The sequence below is a fragment of the Danio aesculapii genome, chromosome 14 (genome assembly GCF_903798145.1).
Source record: "Danio aesculapii chromosome 14, fDanAes4.1, whole genome shotgun sequence".
NCBI classification, from domain to species: domain Eukaryota; kingdom Metazoa; phylum Chordata; class Actinopteri; order Cypriniformes; family Danionidae; genus Danio; species Danio aesculapii.
In genome coordinates, this window is record NC_079448.1 from 43076329 (window position 1) to 43103454 (window position 27126).

A 27126-nucleotide genomic window follows, 5' to 3' on the forward strand; every position below is an offset into this window, starting at 1 on the left:
TATATATATATATATATATATATATATATATATATATATATATATATATATATATATGTGTGTGTGTGTGTGTGTGTATATATATATATATATATATATATATATATATATATATATATATATATACACACACACACACACACACACACACATACATATATATATGTATATATATATATATACATACATACATACATACACACATGTATATATATGTGTGTGTGTGTGTGTGTGTGTGTGAGCCTATAACATAACTGCCTTGTTTAATTTTCATCGAAAATTTTCAAAAGACCAAAGAATCTTTCTATATCCAGCGGGAGATCCTTGATGAACTGTCCGCCGTGCGCTGCTCTCAGCTGGGGAGCTGTGCTCAAAGCACCCGCTGACTGCCTGGAGCTCAGACATCAGCATACACTGCAGTGCATGACAGTGTCTCTGTGTGTGTGGTCACGTGATGTGAATTTTTAGTGGTGTAGTGTGGACGGAGATCTTTTCAGAAATGCTAGGTGAAACACCAGTGTGGACGTGGATCATTTAAAACTAAAACGTATTAGTGTAAACAGGGCTTTGGTCCCTGATTTATTAGAAGTCACCACAGTGGAATGTACTGCCAATGACTATTTTTTTATGTGGCGGATGCACTTCCAGCCACAGCAGAGAGTACACCAACTCATGAACCCCCAGTGCTGGGAAACACCCACACACAGCCCCTAAGAAACTTTTACAAAGCATTTCTCTTGGCGTTCGCACTTCACCACTAAACACACTTCCTCACATTAGTCCTGTATGTTTGCCCTCACATCAGGTCACACAACAAACTGCTTCAGATATGGATTTCCAAGTCATTTGGATTCACACACTCCCACACACTCAAGTGTACTTCTCATTCTCCTCGCATGCCTTTCTGGCTCTCTTAAGCTCATCTCACACATAAAACAACCAGATGCGATCGAAACACTCAATTTCATTTTACATCTCCTCTTTTTTTTCCCCTCATCGGAAAGGCCTTTGTTTTCCCATGAGAATGTAGACAAAAGGCACTCCCCGTGACCGAAGATAATGGAGCCATCACTGCTTTCAGCCAGGCAGGACCGCCGTGTTATATTCCATCTCCTAAGCTCAATTTTTCATGGTGTATATATGCATAAAGTTAGTTGACAACGGTGACCCATGTACTCAATGATTTCTGTTGGGGTCTATTAATGATGTGGGTGAGAGATGGGGTAAATTCATTACCTGCAGAAGTTTCCACCGGTTGTTGAGGTGCTCCAGGGCTCTGGCGTTATCCATGGACAAGTGCACATCAGATATGGCCAGCTGATGGGCCAGGTCATTGATGTGCTTCATTCCTTCTTTAACCTGGCTCAGCTCTTCTTTAAACAGCTACAACACAAAGAGAAACGAGATTAAAGGGATTGTTCACAAAAAAAAAAAATGTCAAATTACTGATCCTTTACTTCTTTCAACCCTCTGTTGAAGTTTATTTCTAAACTAATTTCGAGAGGATAACGTGCTTATGATTGCTAGTGGCTGGATCCGCATTATCTAATTCTCAATGCACCAATCAGATGACTCCTAAGCTACCACAAATACCCTGAGTTACGTACCACTGCTATCTTCGTTTTGAAGAATCCCCCCTTCCACCCCTACTCCTCCTCCTTCCTAGATGGGTGACACAGTGGCCCAGTTCTTAGCATTGTTGCCTCACAGCAAGAACGTCTCTGGTTCCAGGCTTTACCAAATCAGCAGACATTTCTGTGCAGAGTTTGCACTTTCTCCCCGTGCTCTTGTGGGTTTTCCCCTGGGTTCCCCGGTTTCCTCCCACCGTCCAAAAACATGCAACTTAAGTTAATTGACTAATCCAAAACGGCACCATAGACATGCTCCTAGTAAATAGTTAGCTCTTAAGAGCAATCACTATCTGTTCATTAGTTACTACAGCAGGGGAGTTCTCGAGATCTACCTGAGCTACAGGAGGGAGCCCTGGGCTCAAGGATCTTATGAGCTCAGGGCTCTCTCCTGGGACAGCATGCCAAAGTAGCTTATAATAATCATCAGCTAAGTGTGAATTCTCGAAATGAAGATACTTTGAAGAAAGCTGAAATCTCGTTAACATCAACTTCCATAGTATTTGTTTTGTCTCTTATGGAAGTCAATGGTTAGGGGGTTTTCAACTTTCTTCAAAATTAAATGGGGTGGGAATGGGGTCGAAAAGTGAATTTATTTTCTGTTTGTGAATGACATTTGAAGGATTTTGTATGGCCTCTCATGTGTAAAATCAATTTAAAAATGACCAATGGAATAAAACAGAATAAAAGTTTGGCAAATTGGATTTCAGGAAGTTGTGACCATTCTGCAAAATAATAATAATAATAATAATAATAATAATAATAATAATAATAATAATAATAATAATAATAATAATAATAATAATAATAATAATAATAATAATAATAATAATAATAATAATAATAATAATAATAATAATAATAATAATAATGGTAGCACTCTCGCTTCACAGCAAGCTGGTTCAAGCCCCGCCTGGGTCAGTTGGCATTTCTTTGTGGAGTTTGCATGTTTTCCCTGCGTTCGCGTGGGTTTCCTTCGGGTGCTCCGGCTTTCCCCACAAGTCCAAAGATGTGCGGTACAGGTGAATTGGGTAAGCTAAAATTGTCCGTAGTTTAAGTGTGTGAATGAGAATGTATGGGTGTTACCCAGTAATGAGTTTCAGCTGGAAGGGCATCCGCTGCGTAAAACATATGCTGGAAAAGTTGGCGGTTCATTGTGCTGTGGCGACCCCTGATTAATAACAATAGCAATAAACAATTATAACAACTGTTATAATAATCACAATAATAATATGAATAATAATAATGAAAATAGGAATAATAATAATAATAATAATGATAATAATAATAAAAACAATAATAATTATGATGATAATAAAAATAATAATAAATAAGGATAATAACTATGATATTAATAACTATGATACTACTACTACTAATAGTAATACTAATAATAGGAATAATAATTTTATAAAAATAGTGATAATAATAAAATAATAAACAATAATAATAACTGTGATAATAATAATAATAATAATAATAGAAATACTAATAAAAATAGTAATAATAACAAGAAGAAGAAGAAGAATAGAAATAGTAATAATAATAATAATAATAATAATAATAATAAACAGTGGGCAGCATGGTGGCACAGTGAGTAGCACAATTGCCTCACAGCAAAAAGGTCGCTGGTTCGAGCCCCAGCTGGGTCAGCTGGTTATTTCTGTGTAGAGTTTGCATGTTCACCCTGTGTTTGTGTGGTTTTTTCTGGGTGCTCTGGTTTCCCCCACAAGTCCAAAAACATGGTATAGGTGAATTGAGTAAGCTAAATTGGCCATAGCGTATTTGATTTCTGATTAGACTGGGAATGGCTACTACAGATGTTGCACTTAGTGAGTGTTACAATTGGGGCGTTCTATATCACCAATGAGATAAAGCAAGAAAAAGGTTCTAATATAGACATGTTGAGGCGACGCGGTGGCGCAGTAGGTAGTGCTGTCGCCTCACAGCAAGAAGGTTGCTGGTTCGAGCCTCTGCTGGGTCAGTTGGCATTTCTGTGTGGAGTTTCCAGGGATGGGTTGCAGCTGAAAGGGCATCCGCTGCGTAAAACATATGCTAGATAAGTTGGCGGTCCATTCCACTGTGGCGACCCCAGAATAATAAAGGGACTAAAGCGAAAAGAAAATGAATGAATGAATATAGACAGGTTGGTCATTTATTCATTCACATTCACCACTGTTCGCTTCCTTTCACTGAGGTGCAACATTGGGCATAAGTGCAAGAGGCAGTCAGTCTGTCGATGACACAGAGTGAAACTACACCAAATGTCTAAGTGTGACAAGACTCAGCGTGTGTGAACCGGTGGCACAAGGAAATTGGTAACAAATGCGGAGAGAAATATTCATGTGAGATGACAGCTAATAAGATATGCATGACTGTTCAGAAGTTCAGAAGCTTGGGTCGGTACTTTCTTGTAGTTGTTTTTTTGCACTTTTGAATGAAGTTTTAAATCCTAAAAAACACACAACCCAAATATTGAATTGTGTCATTTATAGAGGGTTATTTTTTCGTTTTTAAATTCAAACACAGTCTGTTGAGTCAGATTTGTGCAACCCCCTAGAACAGGGTCATCAGACTCCTGTTCCTAGAGGGCCACAGCACTGCACAGTTTAGCTTTAACCTTAATGAAACACATCTGATCAAACTAATTGAGTTCTTCAGGCTTGTTTGAAACCTACGGGTAAGTGAGTTGGAACTAAACTCTGCAGGGCTGCGGCCCTCCAGGAACTGAGATTGATACCCCCGCCTTAGGGTTTGGGTCAAAAGCAGGAAACTAACAAGTTTATTTAGCACAGGCTTTCTCGTTTTCTCCATGACAGACAACAGGAAACATTCCCAGAACATTCAGTAACGTTCCTTAAAGGTTGTGTTAGCACAAACCGTAATTAAAACATTTTGTAACATTCTTCTAACATTGATAGAAAACTTCATTCATTCGTTTATTTTATTTTCAGCTTAGTCTCTTTATTAATCTGGGGTCGCCAAAGCGGAATGAACTGCCAACTTATCCAGCATATGTTTTACGCAGCGGATACCCTCCCAGCAGCAACCCATCACTGGGAAATTGACAGAAAACTTAAAACATCAAAATAATGTGAAAGGCTTAACTTTTCAATTGAAGTTCTGAGAATATTCATAATTAATTAATAATTAATATTTAATAATAATAACGGGAGACTGATGGGGTGACATGGTCGTTCAGTGGTTATAACTAAATTGGTCGTAGTGTATGTGTGTGTGTGAATAAGTGTGTATGGATGTTTCCCAGTACTGGGTTGCAGCTGGAAGGGCATCCGCTGTGTGAAACATGTGCTGGATAAGTTGATGGTTCATTCCGCTGTGGCAACCCCTGATGAATAAAGGGACTAAGCTGAAGGAAAATGAATGAATGAACCAATGAACATGAGACATTATTAAAGCATTTGGAATAATGATATTATAACCAAAATATAATGTTAATATGTCATCAAAAAAAAAGTCTGATGTTTTGAATGTTCTAAGAAGCTTTCACCATAACGTTTATGCAGTTTAGTCAGAATGTTATTTAAGATGGTCTTAGAACATTATAAGAATGTGAATATAATGTTCTAATACACGTTTAAATAACATTCTGAGAATATTAATAACAAGAGACAGAATTTTTAGGAAAATGTTTTGAATATAATTTTTATAACCAAAAAATTGTTACTACATTGTCTACAAAACTGGATGTTTTGAACGTTCAAACAACATAAAAAAAAAAAAAAAAACGTTATATAACTGAATTGAAATGTGTTTATAGCCATTGATAGATGGAATTCTCTTCAGATTTGTGCATTTCTTCATGGAAATACATGTTGTGTAAAACTGCATTTTTTCATCCTAAAAATGTTGCCAAACTTCGACATATGCTATGAATGTCTGATGTGGAAAAGCTTATTCATTCATGACCTCTCGATTCGATTATTGTAATGCGTTACCAGGCGATTGACCTGCTGGCCTAATTAACAAACTTCAGCTAGTACAAAATGCAGCTGCTAGAGTGCTTTCTAGAACAAAGAAATATGATCATATTACTCCAGTTCTTTCAGCATTGGCTACCTATTAAATATCGGATAAATTTTAACATTTTACTGACTACCTAGAAAGCCCTGAATGGCTTAGCTCCCCAGTATTTGAGGGAGCTCCTGGTGTATTGTAGCTCATCACGTCCTCTATGCTCAATTAATTCTGGACAATTGATTATTCCCAGAATATCAAAATCAACTGTAGCGGTAGATCTTTCTCATATCTGGCACCTAAACTCTGGAACAGCCTTCCTAACACAGTTCGGGAAGCAGACACACTCTGTCATACACATAAAACACAAATGATTTTGAAATCCAAACCCTCTGAAGGATTGTTAGTCTGCATTATTTAGGGCAATCGGAGCCGGGAACAATTCCCAAAAAGACATTATAATTTGAAAGGCATCTGCGCTGACGTTAGTCTTTTTTTATTATTCCTGAGGTTTCCATAATCCTGGACCAAGCCGTATCCTGAGCAGCTGCTGTGGTGGTCATGGAGGAGTGGAGAGCATGAGACTGATCTCTGTAAGACTCCAGTGACACACAAGTCCTCGCATTGATCCTAAAGGGCCAACCTGTACACCAGCTGGTGACCTCTCCCACCTGCAGCTTCTCCACGATCGACGTCCAGTGCTCTCCAGCCTCCGGTGCCTAGACTGCAGCTCTGCTCAAGACTTTTGGCCATAGGAAAAATGGTCTACTCAATTGAGCCTGGTTTCTCTCGAGGTTTTTTAATTCTTCACTTTCGCCAATTGCTGAAGTTTTTCCTCGCTGCCACTCGCTTGCATGGTTCAGGACCTGTGGAGCTGCGCATCGATGGATTTGATCTTCAGTGTTTGAACTCTCAGCAGTGAATATTAAACCACACTGAATTTCATTAAACTGAACTGAATTTGAACTAAACTGAATTGAACTAAACTGAAAACTGGACTGACACGGTTTCAATTTACTATAATCTACTATGTTAAGCTGCTTTGACACAATCTACATTGTAAAAATGCTATAGAAATAAAGATGAATTGAATTGTACATTTTATTTAATCTATAAAATCATAGCAGTTTTATAAATCTATTATCTATAACAAGAGTTCTAAAACTCTGTCCTGGAGGTCCAGTGTCCTGCAGATTTTAGCTCCAATTTGCCTCAACACACCTGCAAGGATGTTGCTAGAAAGCCTAGTAAGAGCTTGATTAGCTAGCCCAGATGAGTCTGATTGGGGTTGGAACTAAACTTTGCAGGACAACGGCCCTTCAGGACAGAGTTTGAGACCCTCTGATCAATAATCTTTATTTTATCTATGTTAAAACATGTGAAAGACACTCTAATATTCCTGGTTGCATCATTACAAATAGCTAAACTACTGGGTTAAATTTGGGTTAAAAAAAATGTAACCCAACGGTTGAGCACTTTTTATTTTATTTTTACAGTTTTGCATGAACATACTATACATCAAGTCGCAATGTTCAATCATAACTATACTCATTGTATGTATAAGGTCCCTGGTAAAAAGTACATATAGGGGCTTGGATTTTATGCCCTGTTCATGCAGCCTGGAAAATGAATGTCAAGTCTGCATGAGCTGCCATGCGCTGGCTGGTTCTGACAGCAGGAGAAACACTGATAAACGCTCCTCCTCCTGTCAGTGTGCAGCTCCAACATGTCAGTCCCATTTCAGCCCCAATGAAACTCAACATATTGCATCAGGCACCGCTTCAGGCACATAGACTGGTAAATTATTTAATTACACATTTGCACTCACATCTACTGTACAATTCACACACACACACACACACACACACACACACACACACACACACAAAAAGGCACAACACGTCACAGATGCATTTACATCAATACAGTAATCTGCTGGGATGGCAGAGTAGAACGTCTGACTCACTGAGGCATAAAGTAGTTCTGTAAATAGATACCTACACTGTTCCGTCTCTATAATAACTCTTGCTTATCTCCACAGGAACAACCATGATCATATCGTCAATAAAGAGACCTCCTACTGTACAGCTGTGGGAGTCTGAGCCTGTACACCGTCAATGGTAGATTATGAGGCAAAACATTAGAGAGATATTTGCTTTTTTTTTTTTGCTTACGTCTTGAGAGTAGTAGATTACAGAAAAACATATTCAGGTCTCTCATCTTTCAGAGCTTTTATTGTTCTGACACTAATCTCTTTGTTTCACAGCCAAATGGCGGGGTACAGTATATCTTAAGGGTAAAAGTAAGCAGCGTAGAGCTGAGTGAGCTGTACAAGATCAGAAAAACAAAGCACACAGTACAAAGGAGATTCGAAAAGTAAAAGAGCTCATGGCAATATATGTCTGTGATGACATTTTTGCAAAAAAAATGATATTATATTGCTTACTAAACTTTTGTTGTAGTTTCAAAGGGAAATGTAAAATAAGTGCTACTAAAAACTACTCATTTTTTCATAAACAGAGGAATGTGACTCTGCCAATGTTTTATTGCTATATTTCATTCACATATTGCTAGAGTTCAGAAATCAAATGGCAAATTAGTGGTGCAAAAAAACTTTAATGCAACAATTTATAGAGCAAAATCTGTGCTGATATTTTGTCATCTGCTGTCTTGGTGTGGAACAAGGCTCAAGTGCATTTGTGAGAAAATCTGCCCAAGTGCATGTGAAACAACCTGCCTCCATGCATTCGTGAGAAAATCTGAATGAATACGTTTGTGAGAAAATCTAATGAATGCATTTGTGAGAAATTTTGCTTGAGAGCATTTGTGAGAAAATTTGCATGTGATGACAACAAGTCCACCAGCTTGTATTCAGGGGGAGAAATGTGAGCTTGTGAGGGATCGCAAAGCACAGTAAGCACAAAAGTCGTGCAAGGTGGTGTTTATTTACAGAGCCAAATAGTCCATCCACAGTGAAGGAATGTACAAGTGCAAAAACAAACAAAAATCCAAAAAGTACCAAAGAAATAACAAACAGGAAAATAAATCAGAAAAATTTACTCCAAATATACCTACAAAAATAAAAACAACAGGTATGTACAATATACAAGTTTGCTTGCTGCACCACAGTAGCACTCTTGTATCGACTTGGTTAACGAGCAACTTTCTGGAGTTGGGTTCTGGCTTATATAGCCCAAGCTCCTGCTTGTTTTGGGCTATACTATTCACAGGTAAGTATGACACACAAATATTGCAAAACTTAACATTTAATCCCCAATAACACATAAATGGGAAAAAAATCTACAGTATATAAAATTAACAATGAAATGTAAACTTTTTAATAACAAATAAACAAATAATACACCTTCATAAACACAAAACATCATTCACAAGCATAATGGTTTTGTCAGTTTCCAATCGCAACACCAATGCCTTGTATTCATAAACAGGAGCTTTCAATGTGCTTGGTTTGACCATCATGGCCAGAAGTCTGACTGCGTGTGCACCGCTCCTGTGATAGCGGCAACGGCAGGCAGGAACAATATGATGAATGAATGAATGAATGAGGTAAGTGGGCTGGTGAGTATGTATGTATGTGTGTGTGTGCGTGTGTGTGTGTGCGTGTGTGTGTGTGTGTGTGTGTGTGTGTGTGTGTGTGTGTGTGTGTGTGTGTGTGTGAGCGCATATGCTGCTTCTCCAGCGGTGACAGAGAAAATCTGCCTGCATTTGTGAAAAAAAATAAAAAAAATCGGTCTGGATGCACTTGTGAGAAAATCTGCCTCAGTGCATTTGTGAGAAAATCTCAATGAATGCATTTGTGAGAAAATCTGCCTTGCTGCGTTTGTAAGAAAATCTGTCTGGGTGCATTTATAAATCTCATTGAATGCATTTGTGAGAAAATCTGCCTGAATGCATTTGTGAGAAAATCTGAGTGAATGCATTTGTGAGAAAATCTGTCTGGGTGAGTTTGTGAGAGAAATGTGAATGAATGATTTTTGTGAGAAAATCTTTCTAGATGCATTTGTGAGAAAATCTGAATAAATGCATTTGTGAGAAAATCTGAATAAATGCATTTGTGAGAAAATCTGTCTAGATGCATTTGTGAGAAAATCTGAGTGAATGCATTTGTGAGAAAATCTGTCTATATGCATTTGTGAGAGAACTGTGAATGAACGCATTTATAAGAAAATCTGTCTACATGCATTTGTAAGAAAATCTGCCTGAGTGCATTTGTGAGAGATATGTGAATGAATGCTTTTGTGAATGCAATTTGTCTGGGTGTATTTGTGAGAAAATCTACAGGTATGCAGCTGCATGCACTAGATATGTTAGTTCAAGGGCTACATGCAGCTACATGCAGATGGACTGTATTTATATTTGTAAAGCACAATACGTTTATTTGTCAACACCCACTGGGTTTTGCTCAAACTGACGTTTGTTTTTGCAAAGTGGTTTCTGTTTGTTTGCGAGTCGAGTGATTCTTTGAAAAATGCTGAACTTGGTTGTAAAAATATTGACACAGATTTTACTTCATAACAAATGGTTTATTGCGAAATAACATGCAATACCACCAATACAACCTCAACCTAATAATAACAGATAGTGTCAAAGGGTAAAAAAGGTAATTGTCTACTTATATTTTTCAAATAATTTGAAAATGAAATACAATAATATGGGTAAAATAGTCTTTATTGTCGTTCAGCATAACACTCAAACACAATAACAACTTGCTTTTTATATCCTATACTTTAACATTCATTCATTCATTCATTCATTCATTTTCTTTTCGGCTTAGTCCCTTTATAATCTGAGGTAATGCAACTTGCAAACTCCAGACAGAAATGCCAACTGACCCAGCCGAGGCTCGAACCAGTGACCTTCTCACATTCTGTGAAGCGATCGTGCTACCCACTGTGCCACCGTGATGCCCTAATACTTCTATATGCAACTAATTCAAAAGTGCATCTTATTTTAAAAGATTAAAAATGTCTTTGCTGACTAATTTAATTATTTTCATCAGTTGAACAAGGTTTAACTTATTTTTTTTTGAGTCAGTTTAACCTTTGTAAGTTACAATGACTAGAAACTAAAAACTGGCAAGAATGTTTTTTCCATTGTGGTTTAAATAATAAATTGTTAATAAAACAATAATGACAATGTATAAAGACTGAAAAATAGATTATTAGAATGCTAGTGATGCACTGTGATCCATTAAAAAGGTATACTATATAAATAGATACACAGCAGAAGCAAATCCCATCACACATTCACAGTACAATTAATTAAAAGTCTTATAAATATCACTAATCCCTAATACCCTACAGTGAAATGAAGTGAGAAATAAAGTGAAAGACCTTCTGTTCCATTAAAGAAGTGTGCCCGTGGAGAGTCTCATTGCAATCTTGTTTAAAATCTTACATTTAGTAAATCGAGCAAGCTGTGAGGTCCACTGACAGCTGAAAATAAACCGTAAAAAATAACCGTCTGTCAGTATACTTCACATTATACATCAACACCAGCCCATAAAAACACATTTATAGAAATATAAATGCACACTGAACCATTTCATCTATTTCAAGCAGCACATCTAGAAGTAAACTTTTGAAAAGACATCACAGCAGCTAGCAAGATAAACATTTAATGACTTATTCAAAGGAAGAAAGGTCAGCCACATTTTGGATGACCTGAGTTGAGTTAATTAATAGCAAATTGAAATTTTTTGGTTAAGGGCCCTCTTAAATACACTACCTGACAAAAGTCTTGTTGCCCATCAAGTTTTAGGAACAACAAATAATAACTTGACTTCTAGTTGATCATTTGGTATCAGAAGTGGCTTATATGAAAGGCAAAGGCCTCTAGATTAGGCTTATTTTACCAAAATAAAATATGATCATGCCTTGATTTTGAATTATTTAATTAGGACAGTAAGGTGTGACTTTGCTTAGACAAAAGTCTTGTCACTTAACAGAAATAATGCACAGTATAGAATATAAAGTCATGCTGCAGTGGAAAAAGAATTAATATTGTGTGACCCCCATGAGCTTGGACGACTGCATCCATACATCTCTACAATGATTCAAAAAACTTCTTAATAAAGACATCTGGAATGCCAAAGAAAGCATTCTTGCAGGACTCCCAGAGTTCATCAAGATTCTTTGGATTCATCTTCAATGGCCCCTCCTTTATCTTACCCCAGACTCAATAATGTTCATGTCTGGTGACTGGGCTGGCCAATCCTGGAGCACCTTGACCTTCTTTGCTTTCAGGAACTTTGATGTGGAGGCTGAAGTATGAGAAGGAGCGCTATCCTGCAGAAGAATTTGCCCTCTACTGTGGTTTGTAATGTAATGGGCAGCACAAATGTCTTGTAGGCTGTTGATGTTGCCATCCATTCTGCAGATCTCTCGCATGCCCTTATAACCCCAAACCATGATTTTTCCTTCACCAATCTTGACTGATTTCTTTGAGAATCTTGGGTCCATTCGGGTCCAAAAGATCTTCTGCAGTATTTGTGATGATTGGAATGCAGGTCAACAGATGATTCATCAGAAAAATCAACCTTCTGCCACTTTACCAAACGATCAACTAGAAGTCAAGTTATTATTTGTTGTTCTTATAACTGGGATCAATGACAAGACTTTTGTCAGGTTGCGTATTAAGTTTGGATATGTTTTAATTTGCTACGACAAAAATATATATTCTACTGCTGCTACCAAACATATAGTTACTGTAGTTACAACAATAACACTGTTTGGAATGAGAATGTTTTCAGTTTGTAGAGTTTCTCATGTTCAATTCAATTCAGTTTACCTTTATTTGTATAGCACTTTTAGAATGTAGATTGTGTCAAAGCAGCTTCACATAAAAGGTCATAGTACATTGGAACAGTGTAGTTCAGTTTTTAGTGTTTAAGTTAAGTTCAGTTCAGTGTGGTTTAATAATCACTATTAAATCATGTGCGCACATTCATCCTAGACAAATATCTAAAGAACCACCTTCGCACGTCCATTCATTTTAATTGTTTAAACTTTTTACCGCTTTAAAAAATAACATATACTTACAGGTGAACTAAAAGGTTGTTCTTCAGTTTCCCAGAAAGAACCATGGAGTGACAATGTAAGTAAAACACAGCATGCATGACTAAAATGACCTTGCAAACTCCACTTAAAACATGATACATGCTGGGAGATTTTATTTGGTGGAAAATTATTCTGACTTTTTCTGTTATTTTATGCTTTTGCCAACTGAAGTAGTGTAATGTATTCACTGTAGTCAACAAATCAGACACAATTCCCTTTAAAACCCAATCCAAATCCAAATCCAAACTAGACTAGTGATCAAAAACACAGATTAGACAGATATAATGTGCAGTCATTGATATCAGTGTATTTGATGACTAGTCTAGTTTTGGACTATTCTTAGACGTCTATTGGATTTTCACTGACAGCCCAAATTTAGCTTAGTTTAAGCCAATGCGTTTATGATTAGATGTCTTTTTAACACAATAAATGGTTGATGGGTATAGACAACAATGAACAATAATGACCAGACTGCATATGATGTGTGATAAATTACCCTATTCGAGTGCACACCATCAACTAATTAACTATTAATTTGTTTATTTTGTGGTAAAACTTTACTTGAAGGAATGTTCATAAGACTGTCATGAAACCTTTTTCATAAAATGACATGTCATGAATATGAATGAGATTTTATGTGCCTAAGTGTCATGACAAAGATGAAGGTTGTGATGTATTTGTTTGTCAAAAATTGTCATCTTTGCATTTAAAATGTCATAACTGAGTAAATGACACTGAATGACAGTTGTTATAGGCATGCATAAAATCTCATTCACATTCATGATGTGTCATGCCATGATTGTAGGTTTAATGACAGTTTTATGAACACCCCTTCAAGTAAAGTGTTACCATTTTTGTATTTCATTTCATTCAATCATTTTCCTTCGCCTTAGTCCCTTTATTAATCAGGGGTTGCCACAGCAGAATGAACCGGCAACTTATCCAGCACATGTTTTACGCAGCGGATGCCCTTCCAGCTGCAACCCAGTACTGAGAACATCCATATACACTCATTCACACACATACACTATGGCCAATTTAGTTTATTCAATTCACCTCTACTGCATGTCTTTGAAGTGTGAGGTGACGGTCCAAACCACTGAGGCACCATGTCGCCCATTTTTGTATTTTATAAATAAGATTTTAAATAAGAGCAACACCAATAAAGACCACACATATACATATATATATATATATATACATATATATATATATATATATATATATATTTTTTTTTTTTTCCTAGAAATGGACAGACTAGAATAAATAGCAACTCTCTATAGCAAACAAAATGGCAAAACAAACATTAAAGAAAATACTCCAAAGTGTGCATATTTATGAGTAGGCTAAAACATGTAAATAAGATTGTGTGTTTGGAGGTTCTGGATGGCTGTCAGACGGGACCTTTTTTCCCCACATATCAGACTCTCCATAACTCATGGCATTTAGTGCTCCTAATACCACAGATCGTTTTTTTTTTAGATATATTAGTATGATAACCACTAATTTAGTGAGTGAAAGGCATTGATTAAAAACGTCCAAAGTTCAAACATAAGCAGTGCATAAATCAGAGATGCCCAAACTAGGACCCGCGGGCCAAAGTTGGCCCTTGGTAACCTTTGATTTGGCCCACCATTCCATCTGAGAAGAGAGTGAGAATAATCGATTGGAGCGAATGCTTTTAACAGAGATCATAATTTCTAATTTAACTTATCCTTTTTTGTTTGTTTGTCTTATTGCCGAGCTACAAAAAAAGCAAACTGAAATTAAATGTTTTTCAAATACATGTTTTTAAATTAAGCTCATTTTTTAAAATATAAAATTACTGTCACTCGATGGATAAAGGATAATGCAGCAGACATCGGCGAGCAAATCAAGGCAAAAACTTGCCAAGTGTAGCTTTATTCTGTTGTAAATGAGATTGCAAACTGTAATAAGTTCATTATTAAATGAAAATATAATGATAATATTAAATTATTAAATGAAAAGATATATACTGCATTAGTTAATATAATGTTTTCTAGTTATTTTTCTATATTAAAAACAATTTAGAAATTATCCGTGGTAACTTTAATGGAATAGAGTTTGCAATATTTACCTTCGGCCCACCATCCTTTTTCAAGTTTGGTTTTTGGCCCTTCATAAGAAAAAGTTTGGGCAACCCTGGCATAAATTCAGACATTCATTTGACCAAATTGGGCTTATAGGTAGAGCATAAATGCCTCTTTGTTCAATCTTCTTTTATCCAAACAATTTTTTTTAAACACCAAGGACTTGTAAATGAGACAAATTTAGTAAAAGTCAATGACTGGTCTGGGAGGCTTGAATGCTTTACTAAAGATCTGTTAGGGATAAAGTACATCCGTAAGGTTGTTATCACAGAATAAATCCTGACAAGCGTATTGGCTGTCTATTGTTGTATAAGATATTGACTTATTACACGACTACTTGCCACAAAACATTGTTCTTAGCCATAATAGTCCATTAATTCTTTAATTTGGCTAAACATAACGCTGACAGAAATGAAAACAGCTGATGGAGTATACAACAACTTGTGAATGTTCAGTAACAAGATGATGCCAAACAGTCAAAAACTCCAAGCTGACAGAAAAAAACCCGCCTGAATAAAGCCTATACTAACCTACATATTACTCATTCACAAAACGAAAAAAGCGAAACAGTCAGAAACAGCTGCGTGACAGACAGATACATGAATATGCATGTAAGTACTTGAATTTGAGCATATTAACTGACAGTCAAGGTGATTCAAAGATGCCATATAAGCCTGCGTTGCACAATATATCGTTACAGCATTGCATTGTGATTATTCAATTAATGTACCTAAATACTATTAGACTCTCCAGAAAAACATTAAACGGAACTATTCAAACCATCTGGTAAATAAATAAATAAACAAACAAACAAACAAAAAAACAAACAAACAAACAAACAAATAAATAAATAAATAAATAAATAAAAACAATATCAGATTTTATTGCAATCGATATTGTGCATTCCTAGCCTGTGTGTTATTTAGCGGTTGTGTTATCTCAGAATAACATACCTTTTAATATAACAAATGACCAATCAGAATGGAGTATTTCAGACAGCGGTGTAATAAGTACATTTAAGAAACTGCAACGTATAAATAGGGTAATTCTAGTGTTAGTAACATGTGATGGCCTTACCTTTGTAGCATCTATGTGGTCCTGCAGCGAGTCGATGAACAGATCTCCCACAGGCTCCCAGGCGTCCCTCACTCCCTCCGCCTGCTCCAGAGCCGCTGCCAGCTCTTCCATGGCAGCCTGGATCTGCAGCAGCCTCTCCAGGGTTCGCTCCATGTGCCGGTGTCGGTCCACGCAGCGCGCCGTCAGCTTCTCCCACAGGTCACTGGCCACGTTGGCCTGCTTCCATACGGAACGGCTGACATTCAGCATCCGTCGGCGAGGAGAGACCTCTGTGAGGAACAATGAGAAGCTATGAGAGTGAAAACAACAGCACTGATCTTTCCATTATTAATTCCCCCATGTGACACAGACACACTCATGATGACATGTGGATGCAGAACTGGGTTGATGGCCTACATGAGATGAGGCAATTTCTCATCAGGCAGTGTAATATGCTGGGTAAATGTTCGATTATAGTACCTGGAGTGCTTTCTGTCAATGGCCAGGAGCCAGATTTTGATGTTGAATATTTTTTATGATGAAAACACCAAGATGCAAATAAAATGTGCATGAAAATTGATTAGAATAGAAACTTTTTAAGGGATGGTTTACTAAAAACTGAAAATTTGATTTTAATAGAGAATATTCTTTCTCAGACAAGGTAAATTTTGCGTCAGTAGGATGTTAAAAAAGATTTTTAGCTGAAAATATGGATTCAGGGCTACATGTTGGCTCAGTGGGTAGCGCTGTCACCTCACAGCAAGAAGGTCGCTGGTTTGAGCCCCGCATTGCTTAATTTGTGAATTGCAAGGTCCCGGAAAAGATCGGGGTAACGGATCCGGCATGTTACCCGAGGATGTATAGGTGTCACGCATAAAAGTGGAGGGGGGGTGGGTATGGATGGCGGGGTGTTGGATGGCGGAGGGGTGTCACAGACGAAAGTAATAAGCAGGGGGTGGGGTTGTCATGGACGAAAGTGAAGAGGGTTGGGAGTCGCGTAAGAAAGTGAAAGAGAACAGCGGACGGGGAAGGAGGGATTGGTAAAATGAGGTGCCGGACCAGATTTCAGAGGTGCCGGATCCGGAGTTTCCCGGCTGGATCAGTTGGCATTTCTGTGTGGAGTTTGCATGTTCTCCCCGCATTTGCCTGGGCTTCCTGCGGGTGCTCCGGTTTCCCCCACATTCCAAAGACATGCGGTATAGGTTAATTGAATAAACCAAATTGGTCGTAGTTTATGTGTGTGAATGAGAGTGTATGGATGTTTCCCAGCAATGGGTTGCAGTTAGAAGGGCATCCGCTGTATAAAACATGATGGATAAGTTGGCGGTTCATTCTGCTGTGGCAACCCCTGATGAATAAAGGGAATAAGCCAAAGGAAAATGAATGAAAAAAACATAATTCTTGAGGTTTTTTCAGATAACTCAATTGTTTTATGTTCAATCCACTTAAATTTGTAAAAACTGGTAAGTAACTTAATTCCTTCATGTTGTCCCAACTCAAATTTTTACAGCATTTATTTTTTAAATGTGGTCTTTGGTAATTCTTAAAATTTAAGTCAATGGATACTGGCACAAACAGGGGAAAACAAATCCACAGCTTTTGTGCAGTTTTTATGTATGTAAAAAGTAGGGGTGTCCAAATTAATCGTTTCATCAGTGCACCATGATGCAGACACGGACAATTCAGTATCAGTTCAGCAATAGATCATAACCGGTTATTACGTACTGACATCATTTATCTCATATGCGCTATATTGTGGTAACTTACTATGGAGAGGGAGGCGAGATCGAGTAAATAAAGTGCTCAAACTACTTAAAACCGCAGAAATTGTGGACAATTCACTGCGTGTGTGTGCTGTACAGCCTTTCTCTGACACTGACGTTACAGCAGAAGGTTTCACCGCTATTGGTGAAAATGAAAGTAAACTTCATTTCTGTCTCTCTAAACCGAGGTCCTGACTCTCTGTGGTCATTAAAAATCCCATGGCACTTCTCGTAAAGAGTAGGGGTATAACCCCGGTGTCCTGGCCAAATTCATGATCGGCCCTTACCCATCATAGCCTCCCAATCGTCCCCATCCACTGAATTGACTCTATCACTCTCTCTCCAGTCCACCTATAGCTGGTGTGTGGTGAGCGCACTGGTGCCATTGTCCTTTGGCTGCCGTCACATCATCCAAGTGGAGCTGCACACTGGTGGTGTGGAGAGACCCCCCTCATGATTGTGAAGCGCTTTTGGTGTATGACCATACACAATAAATGTGCTATTTAAATACACATTACTTAATTACTTACTCTCTCTCCCAGTGGACATTCGACCTGCCGGCGTTAGGTAACTTTACCGCTCCTCTCGGCTGTGACAACAATACTTATGGATCCAGACACGAGCGTGTGTCTGCAGAGCAAGTTTTCTGCAGAGCAAGTTTTCTGCTCCGCAATCTGCAACGCTCAGAAAGCGAGCGGGATAATATTTACGTTTGTTTATTTGCTATAAATGGGCAGCACGGTGGCACAGTGGGTAGCACAATAGCCTCACAGCAAGAAGGTTGCTGGTTCGAGCCCTGGTTGGTCAGTTGGCATTTCTGTGTGGAGTTTGCATGTTCACCCCGCACCCCGTGTCCAAAAAACATGTGTTCTAGGTGAATTGGGTAAGCTAAATTGTCCGCAGTGTATGTGTGTGAATGAGTGTCTATAGATGTTTCCCAGTGATGGGTTGCAGCTGGAAGGGCATCCGCTGTGCAAAACATATGCTGGATAAGTTGGCGGTTCATTCCGCTGTGGCGACCACAGGTTAATAAAGGGACTAAGCCGAAAAGAAAATGAATGAATGAATGAATGAATGAATGATTTTGTGAATTTGCTATAAATGCTCATGTTGCTGTGCATGTACTTTAAAGATTCAGTATTTTAAAGATACAGTTCGTATATCTGACTCCTTGTTTTAAAGGACAAAATTGTATTACAAATAATTTATAAATATTTATTACAACATGTTATTACAAGAATTGTTGTGCTGTGACGTAAAATATAAAATTGTATATGGAAAGCGTTGTCAATGCACCGTGATGCACTGAGATATTGAATTGAACCGAATCGATGGCATGATAAACGTAAACGAACCGAACTGTGAGACCAGTGTAGGTTCACATCTCTGGTAACAAGTAAGATTACAATGGCATACATGATCTAATTTAGGAGGAGTTTTTTCTGAGGCTGTGAATTAAAGCTAATAATGTTATAAATAATGTTCAGTTTCTACTGCAAAGACTGATCATTTTACTTCAATATATCACCACGAGCAAGAGCTATTAAATTTGTTTGGCTGCAAAAGATTTTTGAGCAAATATTTTGAGCAATTTTTTTTAGCAAACTATCAACATTTTTTGAGTGAACTACCAATTTAATTATGAAAATAATTATAATTTATTTTTTAAAAAGTGTTTTGGTTTTTACACTTAATTCAGGTTAAAAAATGGCAATGTTCTTAAAATCAGAATAACACATATTCAAGACGAATCTATGATCACAAGTCTTAATATCTTATGAAATGCAGGATTTTTATTTGGGGAAGAAAGGATATGTTTACTGAATTTAATTAAATCTGTATTAATATTTTTTCAGTTTTTCAGCACAGTATTTTGTCTCCAAGAACTGGCATGTCTGTTGCCCAGACATAAGGCATCTGTTACATTTCACTAGAATAATACAATAAATTTTTCACATAAATTAAACTTGCAATCTAAAAGCAAACATTGCGAGAGACAGTTGACTGAATTATTTTCAACCAGTCACTTTAAACCCAAAGTATACTTCATACACAGTTGAAAAAACACTCAAAATACAGGTATTCGACACATCTTTGCTGGAAAGATGCATTCTTTTCCAGAGTATGCACTTTTTCCCTTCAAAAAAATACGATTAATAAAAATGTCTATTACTTATTTAAAATAAAGTACATATTTCATTCTTGCTATGAGAGTCTATAGTTTTTGCCGTCTTCAGAAGTCTGTTGATATTCCTTTTTTATAACTGTGAAAAAAAATATTTCAAAGTGCATGTGTGAGAGTGCATACATTATACACAGTGCTACAAAAATCTGACAGCATCAATATACACTCACCGGCCACTTTATTAGGTACACTTTCTACTGTAGTACCGGGTTGGTCCCCCTTTTGCCTTTAGAACTGCCTTAATCCTTCGTGGCATAGATTCAACAAGGCACTGGAAATATTTTGATTTTGGTCCATATTGACATGATAGCATCATGCAGTTGCTGCAGATTTGTCGGCTGCACATCCATAATGCAAAATCTTCCATTCCACCACATCCGTAAGGTGCTCTATTGGATTGAGATATGGTGACTGTGGAGGCCATTTCAGTACAGTGAACTCATTGTCATGTTCAAGAAACCAGTCTGAGATGATTCGTGCTTTATGACATGGTGCGTTTTCCTGCTGGAAGTAGCTATCAGAAGATGGGTACACTGTGGTCACAAAGGGAAGGACATGGTCAGCAACAATACTCAGATAGGCTGTGGTGTTGACACGATGGTACTAATGGGCTCAAAGTATGCAAAGAAAATATCCCCCTTTACACTACCACCACCACCAGCCTGAACTGCTGATACAAGGCAGGATGGATGTATGCTTTCATGTTGTTGACGCCAAATTCTAACCCTATCATCCGAATGTTGCAGCAGAAATCGAGACTCATCAGACCAGACAATGTTTTTCCAATCTTCAATTGTCTAATTTTGGTGAGCCTTGTAAATTGTAGCCTCAGTTTCCTGTTCTTACCTGACAGGAGTGGCACCCGGTGTGGTCTTTTGCTGCTGTAGCCCATCCGCCTCAAGGTTGGACGTGTAGTGCATTCAGAGATGCTCTTCTGCATACCTCGGTGGTAACGAGTGGTTATTTGTGTCACTCTATCAGCTCGAACCAGTCTAGCCATTCTTCTCTGACCTCTGGCATCAACAAGGTATTTGCGCACACAGAACTGCAGCTCACTGGATACTTTCTTTTTTTCTGACCATTCTCTGTAAACCCTAGAGATGGTTGTGCTTGAAAATCCCAGTAGATCAGCAGTTTCTGAAATACTCAGACCAGCCCGTCTCGCACCAATAATCATGCCATGTTTAAAGTCACTTAAATCACATTTCTTCCCCATTCTGATGCTCAGTTTGAACTGCAGGCTGATTAGAAATTTGCGTTAATGAGCAGTTGGACAGGTATACCTAATAAAGTGGCCGGTGAGTGTATTATGCACATACTGTTTTGATTGCAAAATTCACATTATATGCACTGCATGAATACCCTTGAGTATGCATACAAAATCATACATAAATATCAAACGTCATCATTATGCTTGGCCAAATGTATTTACAAATGATAGGACTAAAGAACTGACCTTTGCCATCAGGTAATGTTTCCTCTGGCTCTTGGAAAGGATGTTGTGCCAGGAAGGTCTGAGCTGACTCCAACACTGAGTAGATGTAAGGCCCTCTGGATTTGACATCTTCCATGAAAGCCTGCACACAAGAGCAGATGTTTACAAGTGCGTCACGCTGACATGATCAAACACCATGCATAGGCATTGACATGAAAGCAGCCTCGCCGACACAAATAAACTAGCGCACAGCCCTGAAACATCCATCAACCCCTGAGATGTCAATCCACTGAACTGAATTGAACTTGCCATTCAAATTTACATAGGTAAATATTGACAGATTTTCATAATAGGAAACCTCATGTCACTGCAAATCAACATGGCTTTTTTTTCTGTTTTGTCCATATACTGAAAGCCAGTGATTTTCTAACCACTGTTAAACTCTAATGAGGCATCCTTTGATGAGTCATACAATTGTGAAATGACATGAAAGCGAGTAAATGATGGCCATTTTTCATATTTGGGAGAACTATGCCTCAGAGGCTCTACTAAAATAAATTTAGACCGTTTTGTTTTTACATTTAGGATTCAATGTAGGGTTCTTAATGTGGTTATGTGAAGCTCAAATCAAAAATAAACTATTTATGTATCAATTTATACATTTACTCATTCATTGTGCTATTTTAAATATACATATACAATCAAAATTATTAGCCCTTCTGTGAATTTTTATTTCATTTTCAAATATTTCCCAAATGATGTTTAACAGAGGAAGAAATTTTCACATTATTTCCTATAATATTTTTTCTTTAGAAGAAAGTTTTATTTGCTTTATTTCGGCTAGAATAAAAGCATATTTAAATTCTTACAAAACCATTTTAAGGTCAATAATATTAGCCCTATTTGTCAGGATTCTGCCACTTCGGTCATGTTAATTCTTGTTTTGATGGCAGAGTCCAGACACTAGTCCTGTCTTGTCTTGTATGTCATGCTTGGCTCGAGTTTTCTCGGGCCGGGCACTCATCCTGTCTTGGTCAGTGTCTCTTGTCACTGTTGTGAACGTGAGTGAGCTGTGCGTTCGTGTCTTTGTAGCAAGCATGCGCGAGGAGGCTCGTTCATGCGTTCTCACTTCTCTCTCTTGTTTGTGTGTTTTGGTTGTTCTATTCTTAGCGCCTCAGCATCTAGTTGGTTTCAGTTTGCGCTGGGATTGGAACATGCGCGTGACTCCTGTCTAGCGTTCTGTCTCGTCTTGGTGTTGTGTCAAAGCATGTGGCTCTGTGTTTACATTGTGGCTGCATGCTTTAGTGTTTTGTTTCATGTAAACACATGATTAATGAGTTCTCTTCTCGGGGTGGGTGATCGCACCAAGGCTAAAGCCGATCACCACCGGTCTAAGCCTCCCGTCTACGTTGTCGGTCAAAAATTGTGGCTTTCATCCAGGTACACTCTTCTCCGCACCGTTTATAATAAGCTTGCTCCCAAATTTATTGGTCTATTTAATGTCACTAAAACCATTAGCCCCCAGGAGACGCTCTTAGGAGGAGGGGTACTGTCACGGTTAATATATCTGTGTTCTCCTTTTGTTGTTATGTCTGTCTCATCGCTGTGTTTGTTTACCTTTCCTTGACAGCGCACGTTCCAGTCAGATGACTAATCAGTGGGGCCACCTGCAACCTATTATTAAGACCTTCTTAAGGACTCTCTCACCTTTCGGCATTTAGTCGTTCATGTTTGTTCCTGTGTTTCAGGTCTCACTCTGCTGACCCCCAGGACTTGTGAGTTATCTTGCGTCCTATGCTACCAGAGTTGCCGTCAGCAATTCAGCTAATAAACTTTTACTTGCAATTGGATCCATTTACATCTCATCCTTGTGACAGTTAAGCCTTTAAATTGCAATTTAAGCCAAATACTAGTGTCTTGAAAAATATCTAGTAAAATATTTTGTACTGTCATCATGGCAAAGATAAAAAAAATTATTAGAAATGAGTTAATAAAATTATTTGGTTTAGAAATGTGTTGAAAAATATCTTTCCGTTAAACAGAAATTGGGGGGAAAAAAATTATACAGGGGGCTAATAATTCAGGAGGGCTACTAATTCTGACTGTATTTCTCCCTCATATTTAAATCATTTATTTGGATGATCCAGTAGTTCAATAGTATAAAGAGATGACTATTTATTTGATCTCTTTTATTACAACAGGAATTACCCAGCATCCAGATTATGGATACTCTCAAATATTTGGAGTTCTTCTCAATAGCATGTACCATGTCCTTGAAACCTCCACCCACATTTGCACAAACTGAATTAGCTATCAAGAAACTGTAAATCGAAATCACACAGCTAAAAATAAAAATGCACTGCCGGGCAGCTGGAATCAAGAGGTCTCCTGAGGGGTCTTTGTGAAAAGCTTGCCCTCTTGTCCGCGTCTTGCTATTCTATGTAATAACCGAGGTCTGAAAATGTTTTTTATTCCACTCACTGTGAAACTTTAATAGTAGCTAAACTTCATCCTCCAGAGGTCTTTGGCTGAGTGAACAAAAATAAAGACTTAAGATCACTCGTGTATTAATTATACATTTGTTGGAAAAGCTGTAAAAAGTGGTTCTTTCTGTCTGTTGGCATCTCTGTTGTTTCTCTTAACTAAATGAATGATGGTGTCTACTTAGTGTTTGAAGACTCGAGGGATGAACTGTTATGATTTGACTTTAAAACCAAAGTATGCTGAAGCTTGTCCTTAAAGAAAACAACACACCCAACATATTTAAATCTATCAACAAAACCTGATAAAAATGAGTAGAGGGGAAGACAAAAAGAGTCGGATATGAAAACGCAGAGGAAGAAATCCACTTATGATCAATTATTTAATTTTCTTAAAACGCTGTAATTCTCTGTAGAGCAGCGTATCTGATTTCGCTCCCTTCTTTGTCAGAAAAGTTTTAGAGCGATGTGGCACATTGGGAACGCGATCGGGGTGAATTAGGGGAAAAGAGAACAGTATGTGACAGGTGGAATGCGCGAGGATAGGATGTGCTTATATGCATGTGCTTATTGCATTAAGAGCAAAAAATGGAGCAATAAAGCACCAAGTATACTTAGTTTTTATGCGCATACATTAGTGTATGCACGCAATCCAATGCACAGCCTTTCATATTATTTTCCATTTAATTGTATGTGAGAACTACACCATAGACAGATTCATCCTTGTCCAGTGTCTGTCTTTTTTCTCTTCAAAAGTTATGAGCAATAAAAATGTCCTAATTTAGTTCAGATAAATCATACTTGAGTTGGTTTTCCCTTTTAGCAGCTGTAAATGAATCACATTCGAGTGCACACTAAAAGCAGACCGTCTCTTTAAGAAGGTTCCAATTCGCTTTCAAATGAAAACCAAAGTGGTTTTTCCAAGATTTTAGGACCACTGCTTAGACCCATTTGATGCAGTTCTAGCAGAAGTAAAAGAGACTTTAAGCATATTTTAACAGTTACATAAATTATGAATCGCAGTATTTAAAAAAAAAAAGAAATTAATGATTATTTGAAAAAGAAAACAGATCAAAAAAAAATTAACACTTTCAGATTCCTCCCAGTTATTGGTGTTAATAAGCAGCTGCAATTTCTTTGATAAAACCCATTTAACTGGCAGCTGAACAGTTCTCAAAAATGTGTGACTTGCTGTTGTAACCTTCTGAAATTTTAATTGCAATTTTTCTTCTTGCTACAATCATTGCTGTTCTCTAATTTTGATCATACCTTGAGCCTAAAACACAAATTGTTTTCTTGCTGTCATGTAAATTCTGTGTAAAATCCCAGTGAAAAAACAGACCAATCCAAACAAAAAAAAAAAAAAAACAGTTCAGACGATCCACACAGGATCATTAATATGCATGCACATGATTGGCTACAATGCTTTCTAGTGAGATTAAAACAATAACAGCATTTCACTTATTTTTAAGTTTATTTAAGCTTTTGTTATACTGCGTGTTTTGTTTTTTTTTTTTTGAAGAACCTTGGTTATTTTGTAACTCTGGTCCAATGTTATTATTGTTAATGGAAATGAAAAAGCAAAAACTAAAATTTTAAAATATTTTCGCTAACTGAAATAAAAAAAAATACGAGTCTAACTAAAATTCTAGCAAAAACGACCTTCATTTTGTCTTTGTAAATGTATTTAATACATACTGTAAGCCTTTTAGAAGTAAATCTATTTACTTTGCACTGCCAGGTGTTTGACCCATACGGGAACTCAGAGTCTGTGTGAAGAAACTTGAAATAATGGGTTACTTTGTTTATGATTTAGAATTTTTTGTTATTTTGTTGTATTTTTTATATGGTTTGATTTGTTGAATGAATTAAGTTGTTTGAGGACTTTAATTATGACAGCAATATATATATATATATTGTATGTATATATATATATATATATATATATATATATATATATATATATATATATATATATATATATATATATATATATATATATACACACCGGATATATATTGTGTGTAGTAATGAATGAAAACAAAGCATGGAACGCTAGGTGAAACACAGTAAAAGGGGCACAGGTATACGGTTGCTTCATGGATTCCTCCTTCATGAGTTTCAGCTCCTGGTTGGAGGGAAAAATAGGGTAATTTGGTTTATTTGTTTAAGATTAATGTTTGATTGTTGATGTTGGCTTAGTGTTTTAACTTTCAGGATTCATTTGTGTTTGTTGTTTGTTTATTTTCTCTATACTTCTTACGGTGATTCATGATGAAATAATACGTACTAATTCTATGGAGTGTGACCAATAAATGAATCGTGAACCATCAGTGAAAGGTTTAAATGAGAGGATCTGGCGAAACGTAAGTTTATTTCATAACAGAAAATCATAATGATTGCTGACTACATGTTTTTGGTATGTTGAGTCCTAACATGGGAGAATTGTCACGAAAGATCCGAACTTCCATCACTACTGTGTATCTAACCTCAGAAGCAGCCTTGCACACATATTGAACTTAAGGCTGCTATCTTGTGGGCGGTTGTATTTAAATGTAAGGATGGGCAAATGATAGCGTTCATGTGTCCTCTGAATACGTTTCAAGAAAATGTTACTTTGGTTCAGTATTTTTATCCAATATTTATTCTGATGACTTTGAATCTTGCACCTAACATATATTCTTATTTACAAAAACTAGTAAATTTACCTCTAAAAACTAATTAAAACTAACTGAATTTAAAAACAAAAAGTCAAAACAAAATAAAATCTAAAACTATTAAAACCTTCCCCTGTTCTAGTAGCATACTATAAATGCAAGTTAAATTTCTTCAAATTTTAAATTATGAAGACTACATTATTTTAATTTAATCAACTGTTTATAAATAGCTTTCTACTATTGATCTCGACCATAAATGCATAATCCAGCATACAAGTAAAGGGATGTATATTTTGGCCTTAAGGCAGAAATAAGTGAGAGCAAAGAAAAGGACAGTGAGATGCAGGCCTGTTAATTTGGAGGCTGATTTCACAATGTGTCAGTCACAGAGAGAAAGATCTCTCTCTCTCTTTCTCACTCTCTTTCCTCACAGTACTTCTTTTCCCCCCTGCTTTATTCAGCTGACAGCAGTGGAAATTGGTGCTAAGATGGAAACAGTAACCTGCAGTAGTACAGGACCAATTACAAGGCGTCTGTTTATCTGGGAGAGGGGGTTTGTGAACTGGGAGAAAGAACATGTTTGAATGCTAAACATATAATGTGTGTGTGCAGAAGAGTGGTCCATATTTAAAGCCAGAACCCACCTAAAGTACAAATCTGTCATCATTTTCAAACCAAATGAAACAAAATCCTGACATCCACCCCTGCTTTCCTTGGTTCATCTGAGTTTGTGTGAAAAGTAGTGATGTGATCC

The 27126-nt window shown here is 37.2% G+C and overlaps 1 protein-coding gene across 1 annotated transcript in view; it reads right to left on the bottom strand.

The window, feature by feature from the left end:
• The window catches only part of drp2 (dystrophin related protein 2), a 156351-nt gene that overhangs the window by 81055 nt on the left and 48170 nt on the right, over nucleotides 1-27126 (bottom strand). Inside the window, exons 3-5 of the mRNA XM_056471891.1 lie at nucleotides 21257-21377; nucleotides 15874-16142; nucleotides 1237-1383 (exon numbers count right to left, since the gene is read on the bottom strand). Of these exons, the coding sequence (XP_056327866.1) occupies nucleotides 1237-1383; nucleotides 15874-16142; nucleotides 21257-21377 (537 nt within the window). The remainder of the gene's footprint in view (nucleotides 1-1236; nucleotides 1384-15873; nucleotides 16143-21256; nucleotides 21378-27126) is intronic.